The 17,684-nt window shown below is 46.9% G+C and overlaps 3 protein-coding genes across 3 annotated transcripts; 2 read left to right on the forward strand and 1 right to left on the reverse strand.

Annotated features, from left to right (window-relative positions):
* Window positions 1–1,838: 1,838 nt before the first annotated feature.
* Window positions 1,839–9,654, reverse strand: ETH_00014310 (adenosine monophosphate deaminase, putative; the record flags this gene model as incomplete). Its single annotated transcript, XM_013377828.1, has 14 exons — window positions 1,839–2,325; window positions 2,521–2,669; window positions 3,601–3,719; window positions 4,066–4,244; window positions 4,568–4,764; window positions 5,162–5,294; window positions 6,370–6,424; window positions 6,537–6,638; window positions 6,841–7,006; window positions 7,360–7,409; window positions 7,967–8,090; window positions 8,542–8,820; window positions 9,265–9,438; window positions 9,583–9,654. 14 exons carry the CDS (start codon window positions 9,652–9,654, stop codon window positions 1,839–1,841), a joined length of 2,286 nt encoding a protein of 761 aa, XP_013233282.1.
* Window positions 9,655–10,920: 1,266 nt separating this feature from the next.
* Window positions 10,921–13,087, forward strand: ETH_00014315 (ribosome recycling factor domain-containing protein, putative; the record flags this gene model as incomplete). Its single annotated transcript, XM_013377829.1, has 5 exons — window positions 10,921–11,203; window positions 12,025–12,119; window positions 12,222–12,305; window positions 12,475–12,531; window positions 12,893–13,087. 5 exons carry the CDS (start codon window positions 10,921–10,923, stop codon window positions 13,085–13,087), a joined length of 714 nt encoding a protein of 237 aa, XP_013233283.1.
* A 1,774-nt stretch (window positions 13,088–14,861) lies between these two features.
* Window positions 14,862–15,459, forward strand: ETH_00014320 (uncharacterized protein; the record flags this gene model as incomplete). The annotated part of the gene is made up of 2 exons (XM_013377830.1): window positions 14,862–14,981; window positions 15,241–15,459. 2 exons carry the CDS (start codon window positions 14,862–14,864, stop codon window positions 15,457–15,459), a joined length of 339 nt encoding a protein of 112 aa, XP_013233284.1.
* Window positions 15,460–17,684: the final 2,225 nt, after the last annotated feature.

Here is a 17,684-nt window from a genome sequence, read left to right on the forward strand (position 1 = left end):
TATGCGTACTCTTGTGAAGCACGCAGTGAGCCGGACTGGAGACAGCGTTATGCCATTTCGTAAGAGGCCCCTAGCTACGCTTGGTGCTGCTGGTCATGCGGGGAAGCGGCTTTGCCAGCCAGCCTCATCATTCTGAGAATGCAAACATTGTATGCGTACTCTTGTGAAGCACGCAGTGAGCCGGACTGGAGACAGCGTTATGCCATTTCGTAAGAGGCCCCTAGCTACGCTTGGTGCTGCTGGTCATGCGGGGAAGCGGCATTTCTTTCTCTTAGGTGAAAGGTGTCTGCTAGCACCGGCAACAATCCTCTCTCGACCTCGCTCACTCCTCAGTCGCATGCCCACAGGAAACGGCCAAGGCGAACGACATAAAAGGGGCAGTTGATGCTCCAGTTCGCTCTTACGCAGCGTGTGGTGGAAGCAGCGAATCCAAAATTATGGCTATAAAAACGCAGGGTAAAGAATAGGGGCTATTTGTTCAAAAGTGAGCTGAATATATCCGAGTGGAGACTACCAAGTGGTGTTGTTAAGCTCCTAATCAACATGGCCATCCTTCACTTTATCTGACGGGAATTTTTCTTCTGCAGTTCAAGGGATACGTCAAACAGAGGCAGGGGCTACTCAAAGTGCTTCAGCGCTGGGAGGCGTATGAGCTCTGGTAGAACTAGAGGACTGCAGGGGCTGAGCAAATGAGTCGCTGCGACAGCATCCGCGTTGAATTATATTGGCTGTAGAGACATATCTGTACAGGCCGCTGCATTTGGTCCTCTGCAGTGTTCTTTATGGACCCGAAATACCGGACTTTTTAAAAGGTGCCGGAGTAAGCTGCAGTTCTAGGAAGATCTTTCCTTCCCTCTTGTGCCCAGTCTGTTATTTCTTACTTGCACATTTCGTTATATTGCTGCCATGGTGAAGCTGATGATGTCATCCTGAGGATACAAAGATGAGAAGAAGGTGCTCTAAAAGCAGTAAATGAAGACGCTCGCTCTCTGAAGACGCCTTTTGATGGACTTTATTTCCGTTACAACGGAGATAATTAGGAGATAATTAAGGTCACGAGGGAATCAACAACTCTCGTGAAGCTCGCTAAGATTAGCTAGATGCACTTCTGGGTGGCACAACTCAGCCTTAACCGCCTGTCCCAAGAAATGAGATGCCACATACAAACCCCGTTCCATAACAGCAACCGTCAGTTTGTGCAGGTGATGGCAAATTGAAAGAGGTGACTCGGCGAGTGGCCTCTCCACATTGTCCAGTACATGGGCTTAAAGAAGCAGCTAGGCGCGCTCGCTAAATATGCTGAACCGAGCCCGCTTCTGACTCCTACTCGCGGTGACTACACAACTGCGGTTGAGCGAACTGTCTACATAACAAACAAATTGAGCAGTGCATTACCGTACTTCGCATGGGCAAATGGTCAAAACGAATATGAATAACTATGAATAGCAAACGCATTCAACCGCCTGTCATACGTACTCCCAAATAAGAACTACTTGCAGCATTGTATCGAAATTTTGGAAGGGCGGCATTTTCCACTAAGTACCGAATGCAGGCGCATTGTAACCTGACCACTACAGTACAAGAGGCGCAGCTCATTCCTTCTCTGCAGCAAATATATGGAATTACAGCTATTTCTAATTCATTGTTTGTCGGTGGAAAACACGGCGAGATACTGCACAAGGGGGACAAGCAAGCAACGCGCAATGGTTGCACTCTGTCTTACGCCCCGCTTACCCGCTGCACACTCTTAAGACAAATGGGTTACAGCGAAGCCAAGCCCTACTTGGAGACCTCATGCATCGCACTGTGCCCCAAGACTTTTGATGCCTGTCTGCAATCTAAGGCTTTTGCTGTTCTGATTGCGACGGTGGCAGACTAAGCTTCATTGAGAGCGTGAGCTGTTCTGCTGCACACGAAAGCTCATCAAGCTCCTGCTCTGCAATGCTTCGTCTTCTCTGCAACTCCGGTCCACATTGCATCGCCATGTCGGGAGAGGAAAGAACAGAGTTCGGGTTGGAAGGCCCTAGACTGGGTGAAATAGCATCGCTATGTGGGGAAGGGGGGACACGAGACGGATGCTGACGGTCGGCCCCGCGAGGCGACAAGGCCGTATCCACTGTGTAGGCTGGAGAGGAAATACAAGGCTCTTGAGAAACTCTCAAAGGAATGCCGTGGGGAACCTGCAGGAAATGATTGCACGGAGATGTCTGCGCAACAGAAATCGGGCCGGTGATACTCGGCTGTTGTTGCTGGTTTGCTGTTAAGACTATCCTCATGTTCAAGATCTCGCGCATATACTCCAGTTCTTCCCTCCAGGTGTCAATCCTAGGCAGGACACAACCAAAAAAACCAAACAAAGGCAACGGCTAACACATCGCCGTCACAAGGACGGCCGTTTAGGTGCATCGGCTGAGACAGATGGGCACTACAAGCTTGCATGAGTAACAGCAAAACAGCACGCATGTATTCAACACTGGCGCAGTCCAGAAAGAACAAGCAGCAGCCGCAGCAAAATCCTACCGATACTGGAGTCTGATATTGCTGACGTTTGTTCTCCGCATGTCGTTTCCTTCACTCCCCGGCAACCAGTAACTATCTCCTAGCCAGTGTCTCTTGAACTCATTTTCAAACCCACTAAGACCACAAACGCATTGGTATGATGCAGCAAGCTGGCGAAAAGCAGGATGCCAAGGGAACCAATCACACGCGAGGCAGAGAACACTGGAGGGACGTCAACATGGCAACAGCAGAAGGGAAACGAAACACAAAAAAGCAGCCAAACAGAAAAACGCAAACGGCAGCCCTGATGGTGGGCCGATGAAATAAGTCAACCAACTCGCGCCCCATGAAATGAGCACGGAAACGCTGACACCCTCTAGCGATAATCCAAAAAGTACTCTTGGCTCTTCACCCGTTTCTTGCTGCTTGCATCTAAGTCTTTCCGTGCGCACCTCTCTGTGTCGTTCTGTCTGTACCTTTAACTATATGTGTACTTCTAGGCGGCTGCTGTCTCGCTTTTCTATCCACGCCTTTCCATGACAGTCTGAACCTATTTTGCTTTATATCTGTCTTCCTGCGCATTTCTACTGCTCTGGAAGCTTTCATAAAAGTGTGCTCCTGCTTGGCTGCCTTTATCTCTAGCTTCGCATAATTTATTTGTTGTGAGGACCGTCTCTAGACCTTCGTATGCTCGCGTTGGCCTCCGTCCGTTTCTGCTTAGCTCTTCCTTTCTGAATGCCAGCTGAATGGCTGGGCAAAAGAAAGTGAGCCCGCATAAACAGACTTGCCTTTGAAGTACAGAATTTCTTGCGAGTTCGCAAAGATCTACAGGAGAAAGCTTCCATACATGCTGCAAATACACAATCCTCACAAAACCGTAAACAGGTTTTGAGCAAAAGAAGGCGAAGTAATTTTGCTCAACACTGGCATAATGTGTGGATATAATTCATAAAGCTTGCCCTCAATTCAACTATCGAATCTATATGTATGCATTCAACTGTTGCCTTGCGATGCGCTTCGGCGTGCACCTTTTAGATCAGCATCGAAACACCTGTTGCTGAATCAGTTTAATAATGACACGTTCACGCTCAAACCGCTTACTGCTGCAATCGAGTATTCTTCCAGAAGAGGCTCATCAGTAAAGTGAAACATCAAGGGGTCATCGGTGGAAAGCGACACATTCAGGCCAATCTTGAAAAAAGAGTAGAGAGGATTCTTAGCTGCAGGCAAACGCGGTAGAAAAACAGAGAATACGAAAATGAGCAAGATTAGGGGCGTCCCTGACGTGAGCAACGCCAGGGCTCGGGCTACGCATTATACAAAAATTGTCGTCTTGGGTAAGTCCTTCGCTTACAACACCAGTATTACGGGTTCAGCACTTCGCGCCAGCTGGTATGAGCCCATTTCAAGTAACAATTCAAGCAAAAGTAGTGTTCATTTTAGAGACGTTTGTGAGCACAAACACGAAAAGAAGGACATCACGTGTCTGGAAGGCAGGAAAAGGGAAAAGCAATGAAGCAATCGATGCAAATACACACAAGAAAAGCCGACAAGCGGGCAGTGCACCTATGTCGACAAATAGAGCGTTGTTTGAAAGAGGAGAAACTGCAATGCCGATCTGCTTAAGATAAAACATATACTCCAAGACAGGGGCCCCCTTCAAGAGAATTCCGTGGTTTATTCCGTCGGCTAACAAGAATGCCGCCGCCAAATGACTAGTGCTTCCAGCCTCTCCACAGTGCGGCCTGAAAAGTAAATCTCGAAATTCTACACCACATGCTCAAGCATTAAGACTGCATGCAAACCTTCGAGCAACACTCGCACAACAAAAGTATATATAGTACAACTTATATAATAAGGTCAAAAACACCCCTATCTTGAAGACAATGCCAGATATACCACAGGCAGCTGATTCCACTTAGGCACAAGCTCTCAAGTACAAAATTCCATGCAGGTTTTTCCATGTCCACCTTGCTGCGAATAAATCTCTTGTATCCCGCATTCATACGTGGAGTGCTATGGATAAATGTCACAAGTCAAGTGGGCAGGCGCCCAAAAAATGACTGACCTGAAGCTAAGAGGCCTCATATTTCTGGCCTCAAGAAACAAGTTCAACGCGCGAATGTTCGCATACATGTAAAATATCCAGTAGGAATATGGGGGGTTGTTATAGCTCGTCCATTCGGAAGGAGGCGGCAGATCTCCGCCCTCCATCGTATATTTAGAAACCCTGGACTCATCGTCAACAGAGTCAAAGCCCACCATCTGCAGCAGTCGGCAAGCGCATGCTAATGAAGAATGGCCCCAGTAAGGTACAAACGCAGCGACACAGAAATGATTTAGAGGGAAACGTGTTCACCAGTAGTGTGACACTGCTGCAGCTAGAACCATAAAAGCCAATGCACTCACGCACGCTGTAAGTTCACAAAATGAATAAAAACTTCGTGCACTCCACAAACCGCACTGCAGCTGGCAAACAAGGACTGAGACGCAGAGCAAAAATTGCTCGTGCGACTGGACTGGCGGCAGCTGCAGATGATTTCATTCTTAAGCATTGCTCTATGAATTCTCGTCGCAGCCATATAGGGCGACGGCGCACAAGATGGTGGCGCACGAGCTTCCATGCATGCACAAATGTTTAATAGCCGCAGCACTGCCTTACGGCCTGCAGAAATAAGAATATTTTGCGGTGCTTTTGGGGATCCTTCACAGCATCGAACAATGGCTCGAAGACATTTCTCAGCAGCGTGCCAAAGTTAGGTATCTCCCCTCGCTTTCTATAGACGTGGTAGAGCCTAAGGTAGAAAAAAATAACACAACAGAAAACAGAATGAACGGAAGGGCGGACTGGATAGTGCCACAGAAAGCGTTGAGGCAAACTATGCCCAAAGGCCGACAAAGCCAGGCGAGCGTGCGCACATAAGAGAGGAAATTGCAGAGCTGCACATTAAGATGAACACAGAACGGGGACATAAACGCAGACAAGGAACGCAAAAGACATGGGACACACAAACAACGTAGTGACATTGCAGTTATGAGCTGCTGGGCGGCACTCAGGCAAAGGAAAAACGTGGATTCCCACGCTTGTACTTCCGCTCATCATGACGCGCGAAAAGCGCACAGGCTGTAATCGGCAAACGACACCAATCTAGCAGTCGGCGCTACAATTTGCCATTTGTGTGCCACGGCACTTCCACCTATGTACCGTGGAACTTGAATGATCCAGCGAACGCGACGAGAATGAAGTTTGTTGTCCACCACCCATGCAGCTAGCCGTTCCCACTCTTCGTAAGATCTCCCGTAAATTGATACACGCCATTCTGCATGCTGGTATCTGCGGAAAACAACAGGCTACGACGGGAAAATTCTTGAGCATACAGTGATATTCGATCCTCCAAAAGTATGGCCTTTGTCGCGGGCGTTTATGCTTTGTCTTCTTTGCGCCTCGCGCGTGATGATGCCGACTACCATGAACTGACAGCTGACAGATTGAGGCAAGTACAAACGTAAATATTAAATGAGCACACTGCATCTCACTGGTCGTCCTGTTACTATTTTAAGTGGAAATGAACCATATAATTGACATAACTAACCCACAAAGCGTTCAAATGGCAAGAAAGCAGCTCCTTGCCAAGCAATACAGGCAATAAAAAAGCTACGAGGGTGAACAGCGCCGAGTTGGAATTGATATTGCAAATGCAAACCATTTGCTCAAGACAACAACTTGGAATATCTGATGACTTTGTCAGACAGTTGCAAAAACTCCTCGCTAGCAGATCATGAACGCACGAATATCATATAACATAAATGTCATAATGTAAACACTTGCATCAACACGCCAACTGGGAGCACAACATAAAGATGTTGTACTTTCTATCGTCCAAATCTGCAATGACCTCCTGCGTCAACTCTGCGAGGAAGCGGCCTGAAAGAAACCCAGCAAACATAAAGCAAACTTTTCTCGCCTGCTGCTCAAAAATACTGGGAGTCAAGAGGAACAAGAACAAAACTGCCTAAAAATATGAAATAGGAGCTACCTTTGATGTGGTTATCGGTCTTGAGGAATACATCTCGAAGCCTAGCTTGACCAAACGGATTGTACTTCTGATTAAACAGATCAAAACGTTGAAAACAAGAACCTAAAAACAGCCTCCACAAAACACTAGACCCACAGTCTGAAAAAACAGCGAAAATCACCTCAGCCAGCTTCCTATAGGAAAACAGTCCAGTGAGAAAGCACTCGTCAAGCCATCAGGGAAAGCTTGTGTTCGGCAATTTAAACTAAAACTTCCGCTGCAACTATTGTGTATTTCAAGTCTCCATTCGGATCCGCGCTCTCACCGAGAGCGTGGACATTCAGGTGATCAACTGACGCTTCACTTGCACTGAACCCCAATTCTTTCTGAAACAAATCCCTCAATGTTATGCCCTGGCCATCTTCTGTAGCGACTACTGTGTCGCCCTCTGTTCTGTACTTCTTCCTGCTCACAAGCTCGCAGAGTTCACACTAAGTTCCAATCACCAGGAAGGCGCAAATGGTGCGGAAGTCATGGCGCCACATGTTTGTACATATGCAGGTACACCAAGTAACCTAATGTACGCAGGGACAGACAGAAAAATACACATTTTACTGGATAGATATAGATATTTGTACAGAAAAAAATGCACGTGCGTGTTTAAGGAATACTCCTTTGTTAATTCCGTGTGGCGGTAATATATTCTTGTTTGAACTGATATCCTGAATGTAGACGATAAGCTACCATATCATTACGCAAGAAGTCAAGCCCACCTGATGAAGCGTAGTAAATGCTTTTGATGCATACATGCCGAATGGTGGACGTGCGTGTCCACTTTTCTTACATTGTAGAAGTCCCTGTGTTTGTTGTGTTTGGTTTCCTCTACTTCCGCGCCTGTCAATAAGATGCGTAGGAGCAGCAAATATAGATTCTGCAGAGCCACGAATAGTGTTTTCGGGATAAGATCCAAGCCAGTAGGTACAAGTGGGATTAACCCTTGTCCTGTTTCAAAGTTCCGCAGACAGCAGCTACTATAAAACTGATCAAAATTCAAGTTAGAGTACGGGATGTAATGGGGATAATGCATTCATTGCGTCATACTCGAATTGAACATCAAGTGAAAGTTAAACTTTCCCTCCAGAAATTTGATTCGTCTGTAGCAAAAAGTCTTGCAGGCTGCTCATCACAAGGAACACAGAAGAAACACAAGCAAAGGAGGAGATGATGCGGGCGCGAAAGAAAGACGAAAATGAATATCCCAAGCCGCACTGCAGCCCCACTGCGCAGAAGCAGATAATTCATTGATGCAACTCCCGGAGAAAAGCTACAATCAAGATGAGAACTTAACAACAAACACATTATGAAGTCACTAAATGAAAACAAGAGCGCCCCAACGCTTCTGCGATGCCCCATTTGCAGGCACGCGAGAAGCTAACACATCCGCTAATTACCTGGATCTTGCACTGCAATCATTACATCTTGCAATGCCGCGAGATATTCTCTGACTGTTGGAATCGAATTTGGACTCCACAAAAGAGGCGGATCCGCTCTTTCTTGCTCAGGGTCCCAGTACACCTAGAACACAGAAATGAGCAGAAGTGGATTGCCTTAGAGCCCAGACTTAGGCGAGAATTTCCAGAACACAAAAGCACAAAATAAGTTTAGCTGAGGCGCCGAATGCTTCTTCTCTGTCCACATTCAAGCCGCGCTGGTGCGGCAGCCGACACAGCCTCAGCGCTTTGCTTCCTCCCACTTCAAAACAGCGCCTAGCTACACGCAGAAGAAATTCAAGCGAAATTATTAGCCCGTATACATATGCAAGTCACAAGTTGCACAGCCCGAGTCGCCTGCAGCCCTATTTGTGCCTCCATGCCGCAATTCCTAATCAGCAATCTGCCCGTTTCCACTTAATCATGTTTCCATTTAAAGACCTGTCCTCTTCTTTACACCCAACGCCCCCCCGATACTTGAACTATACTTTTTTTTTCAACATTTTTTTTCGAAAACCACCAGAAGTGGCTGTTACCTGCATGACTCCGTCGACGAATCTGAAGAGCGCGGAGCACTTCGCGGGGGGCTCGACGCTCAAGGGGTCGAAGATGGGCTCTTTGCTCATTCCTTCGAAGGCCTTTTGCGGCGCCTGAGAAGTTGAACTCCAGCGAGCAGCTCCGTCTTGTGCAGAACTGCGTCTTTCGAGGTCACTTTGGTGCAGCGGGCTTTCCACAAGCCGCACGGCCGGCGAAACCCGCGGCACCCGGTACCTCCCTACGAAGCGCCAGCGGTGGCCCAGGGCGTTTGCGAGTGTCTGAAATGAAAAAAGAAGCAAATTTGAAATTTTAGAACAAACTTAAACACAATTTCTTCCTAAATGTGCAACTTTTCCCACAGTCCTTTGCCTCCTCGCTGCAGTGGTCATATACGTGTATTATGGCTATGCGCTCTTGGTGAAACTTCCGACCGTTTTTAATTAATAATCATGAAAATTATATAATAATTATGTGATTTATATTGCAAATATAATTATTTATTTTTCAATTATTCTAGTATTGCGACATTTGCTCGTGACAACGGGGGGGGTGGACTGATTAGCTTCATTTGACCAAGGGAAACGTTAGCAAAGAAGCCTGCGGGTTCAGTCTTTAAGCCAGTAACTTATTTGCATTGAAATAAAGAGCTAAATGAGAACTTTGAGGATTCAAAAGGGAACTTTGAGATAAAAATAAATTCAAATTTAGGCAAAGTGGCGGACTTTGACGGCTTGAATGGCCTCGTCTGAAGCCGAGGCGAGAATTGCCAAATCTTTGCTTGGCTGCAGCTTCACGTAGAATACCCCAGAGTTGGCCAAATGCGCTGGGGCTGCGGGAACTCGTGAAGGACCTGAGTCTTCGTGGACTCCGTCAGCTTCGGATCTTTTGCTGAAGACCTGCATGCAATTTAGACAACAAAAAAAGCAAAATAAGATTCAAAAAACGCCTAAATAACGCCGGATTTGACCCGGGTTTCCCGCAGCTTCGCGCTGTGCACGGGGCACGAGGGGCTGAAAAACCGGAATGTCGAAAGAATTCACATTTTTGAATATGTCATCCCATCCAACTTCTTTGCCTAGTGAAGGCCTTCTCGAAAAGCTGTCAACTTCCATTTTTTGAACGAAGTTTGCTGCCTTTCAACTTGCAATTGGCACGTGGGCTGGGATTTCGTTGCAGATTCGCGGAAGGACAGCCGGAGTCGATCACCCGTGAAATGCCTGTCTGCCCCTTCCTTCTCAAGTCATTTTGATAATTCCTGCAGTTTTAAAAGTATTTATTTTTAAAATAAAAGTCTCAAGTTTCACACTTCTGAACGGCGACTGGGAGTGCCGCAGGGGAGTCTCGAGACACCTCGAGTGCACGCTGAGACAGCCGTCGAGAGCCGCGGCAAGTTCTGTCCGTCGAAAACCTTTATTTCACGAAAAACAAACTACAATTCATCAATTTTATTTATTTGAATTCAATTTATCACTTACAATCCTTTGTCGCGGCGCCCGGACCTGCATGCGACGACTTCCAGCCCCAACCTGCGGGGTCGATAGTCAAGCCAGACACTCCAGCCATTTCCCTCTTCTTTCTTTTGCAAATTACCCTTTTCGCTGCTTCAAACTTCTCAATTTCAGCTCAAGAAAAGGTTTTTAAAGCTCTTTTTAAGTGGCTTTAAGCAGCTCGCTAGCTGCTGCGGAGTCCACGCTGGGCCGAAGACCCGGAGCAGCAGTTTGCTGCTGGCTCCTGTGCGCGCCTCGCAGCAGCAGAGCCTAAAGCCTCTGCTGCACTTCATTTTTGCCGCCAATTCTGCACGCTGCGCTGCTAGTTCACCAGCCTTGCAGCAACAGTAGCAGCAGCAGCCAGCAGTGGCCGGCAGCAGCAGCAGCAGCAGCAGCGGCGGCAGCGACAGCAGCTGCTGCTGCATTGTCAGGAAGGACAGCGTTTACACCCAAGCTGCAGCGGATGGCGCTGCGCCTCTGATGCTCGAGTGACGCAGCTGCTGCACCTGCAGCCGACACAGCAGCAGCTGCAGCGCCACCAGCAACAGGAGCAGCAGCAACAGCAGCAGCAGCAGCAGCAGCTCACAGCGACAGCGAACTTATCTCCAGAGACCCCAAATGTTTTGTCTCCGCTGCCTTGGAAAGGAGGCCCTCCCTTACTTTTGCTGCAGCATTGGGGCCCCCCGAGCATTTTGCTGCAGCTGCCCAGGGAGGTCTCCTGCTGCTGCTGCTGCTGCTGCTGCTTTAGTAGGAGGCGAAAGGTGTGGGCAGCAGCTGCTGGGGGGCCCCCAGCTAAGGCCAGGGGGGCCCCCCAGGGCCAACTGGGGGGCCCCCTCAGCCCGGGACTTCAGCGGGGGAAAACAGAAAGGAGAATCTGCAAAAGAGAAAAAGATGAAAAGAATGTTAAAGAAAATAAATGTTGTGAGAGAAGAAGAAGCAGCAGAAGCAGGGAGTTGGAGGGAGCAGCAGCAGCAGCAGCAGCAGCAGCAGCACAGGCGAGGCGGCAAGGCCGCGGGGTGCTTCGATCTGCAGGCGGCCGAAGCTGCAGCAGAAGCAGCAGCAGCAGCAGCGCAGCAGCAAATGAATGAACAGCTGCAGCACTTGGCTGCAAGATTAAAAGAAATGAATCTCTCCAGACCTCAAGTCGAAACTTTCGAAGAAATACGAGTGCAAGGTGGACGTACACCCCAGCGCCCCACCCCACACCCCACACCTTTTCTATTCTTTTTGAACTTTTTAATCTAAATAAATAAATAAATAAATAAATATTGCAACTAATTGCCGCTTTTTGTCCAATCTCTTTTTCTTTTTAAATCAAAATAAATACATAAATATCACTTCCAATTGTTTGTCTTTGTTTGATTTTTTGGCTTTTTTAATTTTAAAATAAATAAATTAAGACTTCCATTAATTGCCTGTCTTTGCATTTATAAGGAAAATTGAACAGCCCAGTAAAGAAGAACTTCACAGAGGCTTCCCATATATATATTTTATATGTATATAAATATATCCACATAAATATAAATATAAATCAGTATAAGCGTAAATATAAATATAAACATAAATATAAATATAAATATACATAAATATAAATATAAATATAAATTGCTGCAGTTTTGCTGGACTTGCAGCTCTCGCCGCGCAGCAGGTTGCACTGCAGCAGCAACTTGCAAGCTGAAGGAAACGAGCAGCAGCAAACTGACCCTCCGCGTGGCCGATCTGAGTTATTTTTGGATTAAAATTAATAAAAAGGAATTTTAATTTCATTTTATTTGAAAATATTTTTCTTTTATTGGCGAGATTTCCTGGATCGGGCTGCGCTGCGAGGATTCAGGTGTATGCGCGCGCCGGGCTTTCTTGCCTCTTCTCTTTTGAGTTATTTCTTTCACTCATTTCTTTTTAATTGAAAATTCTTTTTTACTTTTTATTTCTGTTTATTTATTTAAAATTCGAAGCATATCGTTTCGAGGTTGCGCTGCGCTGCGGGGTGTACAGGCAGCAACAAGCGCCTCGGCGATTTGTCCCAAGTGCAAATTAAGGGAAGTTCAGTTGTTGTCCTTTCCTTGTTTTCCGAGCATAGCCTTCCCAAGGTACTGCTGCTGCTGCTCCTGCTCCTGCTCCTGCTCCTGCTGCTGCTGCTGCTGCTGCTGCTGCACACTGGGGGCTGCAGACCTGCGGGACGCTTCGCGCAGGTGATATCAGCTTTAAGAAAAGTGGATGACAACTGGAGGATTGTGGAGGAGGGGCCGACAACAATTCGTGTGCAGCTTCCAAAAGTAAAAATGGCAAATTGAATAATAAATATTATTTGCCACTCCATACTTATTAAACAGTTAATTTTATTTAATTAAATAAATCAAATTAATGGATTTTGAAAGGATTTGGCGCAAAAAGCTCGCGAAATGCTGCTGTTTCCGTGCTGCTGCTGCTGCTGCTGCTGCTCAGATGACTGAAGAGCTGCGCAACTCTTTTGCTGCTCAAGCCAAAGCAGCAGCAGAGGAGGTGAGTTACTTTTATGCAATTATATTTATTTGTCTATGTGCATTTTTCTGCCCCTTTTGCTGCTGCATTTCTGCTGCTGCGCAGCAGCAAGCAGCCCCGCTTTGCTGCTGCTACCGCCCCTGAGTCCTGCGTTGGTTTATGGGGTTCCCTCCGCTAGAACTTCAGCTGCTGCTGGCTGCTGCTGCTAGCTGCTGCTGCTGCTGCTTGCTGCTGCTGCTCCTACTGGCAGCCCCTGGTAATGCTGCTGCTTCTGGCTGCTGCGCTGCATGCTGCTGCTGCTGCTTGCTGCGCTGCATGCTGCTGCTGTCTCCTTTGCTGCTGCTGCTGCGTCGTTTGCTGTTGCTGCTGCTGCTTGCTGCAGTGCAAAGTCCACATTCGCCGGGTTCGGCAGGAAGCGCGGGGGAAGCTGCGGGTTCTTTTTAAAGACAGCAGCAGCAGCGAAGGCTCCAAAAGAGATGAAGAGCAGCAGCTGCAGCAAATCACAGACGCAGCAATTAAGCAGGCGACGCAGCTCTTGAGCGAGAAGCTCAAGCAGCTCGCTGCCACCCGCGCCTAGCAGCTGCAGCGAGCAGCAGCAGCAGCAGCAGCAGCAGCAGTACCAGGAGCGCCAGCAGCAGCAGCAGCAGCAGCAGCAGCAAACTCTCTTCCTGCAGCTGCTTTTATGACTTGTTGTTATTTCACAATTCCGCAATTTTGATTTAACTTTTGACCGGAAGGGGGGTTTTGTTTGTTTCCATGACTTGAGGTGTCCATACACCTGAAATGCTGCTGCTGAAGCAAGCAGCAGCAGCTCCAAAGAAGTTTAGAGATCCAATTCTTTTCAAAAGGAGTTTTGAATTTCTGCAGAAGCAGCCGCGCAGCTCCTGCAGCAAACCTGCAGTGCTGGGGGCTTTTTCTTGCTGCTGCAGCAACAGCAGCTGCTGCAGCAAACCTTCAGCGCTGGGGGCTTCTTTTTGCTGCTGCAGCAAAAACGGCAGCAGGAAACAGGAGCACAGCATTTTAGAAATAAATAAAGAGAATAAAACTTCTCTGGGGATTCTGGTGCGCCTCAGATTCGGGAGAAGCAAACTCCCGACAGAAAGGCCTTATGAGGCAGTAGCAGCGGCAACAGCAGCTCAGCAGCAGCAGCAGCAGCAGCAAAGACTAAGCAGCAGAGCTGTGGAGCTTCTGCGCGTACGGGAATTTCACAAAGGCTGCTGCTGGCTGCACTTAATGAACCTTTGAAGAAGTTTAAAAAGCTATTTGGCCTACGGCTGGGGGCCCAGCTGCTGCTTTCTTGGGCAGCAGCTAAATAACTGACGAACTAAAGAACTAAACTGCTGGCGAGGGCACACGCATGCGAGTGGGCAGTGTACGTACACCCGAACAGTTCACAGGGTGTACGTACACCCGAACGGTTCACAGTGGCTACCGCCAATGCAGGCAAAGTTGAACAGCCCAACAGTTTATAAACACCAAAAATGAACTAAAATCAAAATTAAAAACATCAACAATAAACTAAAATAAAACTAAAACAATTAAATATCTTAACAGCGCTTAGCAGGAATCAGGGCGTTGGCAGAATCTCGCAAACAGGTCCGCGCTTTGCAGCGCTGCGAGCTAGACTTGTGCAAGAAGGGCAATTTAGACTTGATGTTGCGGCTTAAAAGCATTTTAAATAATTTTATTTCTAAAAAATAATTAAAATATTCTTTTTTATTCCTGTTTTAAGCGGCTGCGCTGCTGAATTGAAGGCAAGTTGCCGCATTCGGTTTGGGGCTGCATGCGCTGGCTGGACCATTGCCGCCATCTGTGGACTTTGACGGCGAGTCGTTTAAAAACAAGTCCAAAGTTGAAAGTAAAAGAATTAAAAGGAAAATTAAAAAGAATTTCGCGCAAGTTTTATTTTATTCTGCCGAGTGTGCCATCGGAGGCTGCCGCGTGTTGCCCGGTTCGCGCTGAGGTGTATAGACACCTCGACGCCGCGCCGCAGCTTGATTCGCCCGCGCCGCAGCACCTTTGCGTCATTTTTGTTTATTTATTAATTTATTTGTTCATTTATTTATTAATTTGTTAATTTCAGAAGGCCAATTGCACTTGAAAAACCCCCGGTGGCGCCGGAAGCTGCCCTTCTGTGTTTGGTCTTTCTTTGGTTGGTCTTTTCGGATTTTATTTGATTTTATTTCTCTTCACTTCTTTTCTTTTCTTTTCTCTTCCTTTCTTTTCTTTTCCCTTCTTTTTCCGCACTCCGGGGGCCCCGGAAGAAACTCGGAAAACTTCTGGGGGCCCTTTGACGCAGCAGAAGGCTTTGGGATTCCGCGGCCTTTTCGAGTGTACGTACACCCCAGCGCATGATGCGAAAGAAGGAAAACGGAAACGAATGGAAACAAATAAAAAATCTCGAGTCCCTCGAGGCCGAAAATGACTCCTACATCGATGACCTGGAGGCCAGGGTCCAGGGTCTCAAGGAGGTCTGCTGCTGCTGCTGCTGCTGCTGCTTTGCTGCTGCTGGAGGCGCTGCTTGCTGCTGCGCGTGCTTTCGGGTGTTTGGCTTTTGTTGCTGCTGCTTTTGCTGCTGGAGCCGTTGCGACTGCTGCTGCTGTTTTGCAGCTGGGCTTCTGCAGCGTTATCGCTGCTGCTTTCGCGTTTCTTGCTGCCGCTGTTGCTGCTGCTGCTGCTGCTACTTATCTAATGTAGTGCCACTTTTCTTGCGAGCTGTTAATCCTGCAGCTGAGTCTGGCCATGCGAGATGAAGTGCAGACCTCCAACAGTCTTCTCGGCACAATGGTGGGCAGCAGCAGCAGCAGCAGCAGCATAAGCAGCAGCAGCAGGGGCATCAGCAGCAGCAGCAGCAGTAGCAGGGGCATGAGCATCAGCCCGACTAGCGGGAGCCTCGGGACCAGCAGCAGCAGCAGCAGCAGCAGCAAGAGGTTGTGCTCGGGAGCCTGAAATGGCACTTTAGAGAAGCAAAATTTGGAATTAAAAATAAATGTTTTGAATTTTGTTTTGGCGCAGGTGGGGCGGCTCGAAGGCGTTCGGGTGTCTGTACGCAACAGCGTGCGGCGGATGGACCGAATGTTCAAGTCGGGGGTGAGTGTTGAGTTTGAGATATTTTTACTTTAAAATTTGAATTTAAATAAATAATTGACTTATATTTAATAAAAATAAGCATTTTAAGCATTTAAATTCAATTTTTGTCCGCAAGAAGCTCCCAAGTCGACCACTGACACCCCAGCGTCTGCTGGTCTGCTGCGGTCTTGGCGCGCAGGGCGGGTGGCACATGCTGCACTTGGCGGCCTTCGTGTTGTTTATATTTTTGATTTTTTACTTCTTTTTTGCAAAATAAAAAATCTTTAATAAATAATTAATCCAAAACTTATTTATTTGACGCGAAGTGCACTGCCAGGTGCCTTCGTGCGCGCGCTCCAGGTGTCTGTACACCCCAGGCCGGGGCGCAGCCGCGGCTGCAGCGCGTGGCTCTCCAACTTCAATTCCCCCGTTTTTCAGTGGCCAACCTTGCGAGAGTTTAGGGTTTAGGGTTTAGGGTTTAGGGTTTGTGGGGCTTTCTCGACTTCGCTGCGGCTGCGGCTGCGTGCGCTGCGGTGTCTGTACACCGCGGGGCGCTTTGTGCGTAGCTTGAGGTGTCTGTACACCCCAACGATGGCCTCGTGAACCTGCGCGCGGCCTTCTGCCCTCTTCATTCTTTCACTTCATTCTTTTTATTTTTTATAGTTCAGACTAGGAGTTTGTTTTCCAGAATATAAAAATATTACATGATTAATTAGCTTTAATTTGTTTTCGAAAAGAGCAGCAGCAGGAAGCAACTTGTCCTGAAAAGAGGCTTTTTGAAAACTCACTTTCCTCTAGATTCCGCAGAATATGCACAGTAAATCAAAAAGCAAAAATAAAATAAAAACTATTTCGGGTTAAATTAAAAGAAAATAAATTAAACTCTTTTATTCTCCCAAAAGAAAAATGCCGACTGCCGCCTTCTGGCCGCCTGCAGGTGTCGATACACCCCGCGGGCCTCTCGTTTTCGTTGTTCTTTTCTGCTTCAAATGCAATCAGAACATTTAGATGAACAAAAGAAATAATTCATATAATATGTTTGAATAAAAGAGGAAATCCATGGAATATGTTTAAATGAGCTAGGAGGACAAACTCATCTGGTATGTTTAAATAAACAAAAATTAAATTTATTTCCTGTATGTAAATAAGCAAAAATAATAAATTCATTCAGTGTATTTAAATAAACAAAAAGAATAGTTCATTTAATATATTTGAATGGAAATATGCAGATATATTGAATAAACTATTCTTTGTTTATTTAAATACATTGAATGCAAAAAGAAATTCATTTAATATATTTTACTCATAGGAGGTTTTATGAATTCCATTATCATATAAATGAATAAATAAATATATAAGTATATTTATGCGTATATATATTTATAGATATATATATATAAATTTTTATTTATAAATCAATTGTACACATTTGTAAATAAATAAAGACAGGCTGCTGCTGCTGCTGCTGCTGTTCTAGTGGGAAGCACAACACGGAATGAATAGCTGCTTAGTAGCCAGCAAACGAATCGGAGCCGCTAATTCTTACGGTTTAGGGTTTCGGGTTTCGGGTTTAGGGTTTAGGGTTTAGGGTTTAGGGTTTAGGGTTTAGGGTTTGAGGTACAACAGGGTGACGGCGCCCCAGACCGGTCCAGGGCCTCCAGCAAAGGACTCGGGCGGGAATTTTGTTGAAGTTTTTTTTTTGATAAAAAATGGAATTAATTAATGAAAGCAGCAGCAAAAAGTGAATTATGCATGCGAGAGCAGTAGCAGCAGCAGCAGCAGCAGCTGCTGCTGCTGCTGCTGCTGCTAAACCAGCGGTCGGGCAGCAGTCACCGGACCACTCCAGCCTTCACTTTCTCCGGGGTGTACGTACACCCCAGCGCTGCAGAAGCTGTTAAAGAAAAAACAGAATTTATTATTTTTTTCTGGTTAGTGTGTGCATTAACATGGTGTTTTAGACAAAGCTGCTGCTGCTGCTGCTGCTGCTGCTGGTGCTGCTGGGCTGGCCTGTTCATTTTGCTCTGCACAGCCGCATCATTCCCAGCAAGAGAACCCAAAACAACAACTTCAAAACAGCAGCAGCAGCAGCAGAGGCAACAGCAGCA

This window comes from Eimeria tenella, genomic scaffold (genome assembly GCF_000499545.2).
Source record: "Eimeria tenella Houghton genomic scaffold, Eth_scaff63, whole genome shotgun sequence".
Lineage (NCBI taxonomy): Eukaryota > Apicomplexa > Conoidasida > Eucoccidiorida > Eimeriidae > Eimeria > Eimeria tenella.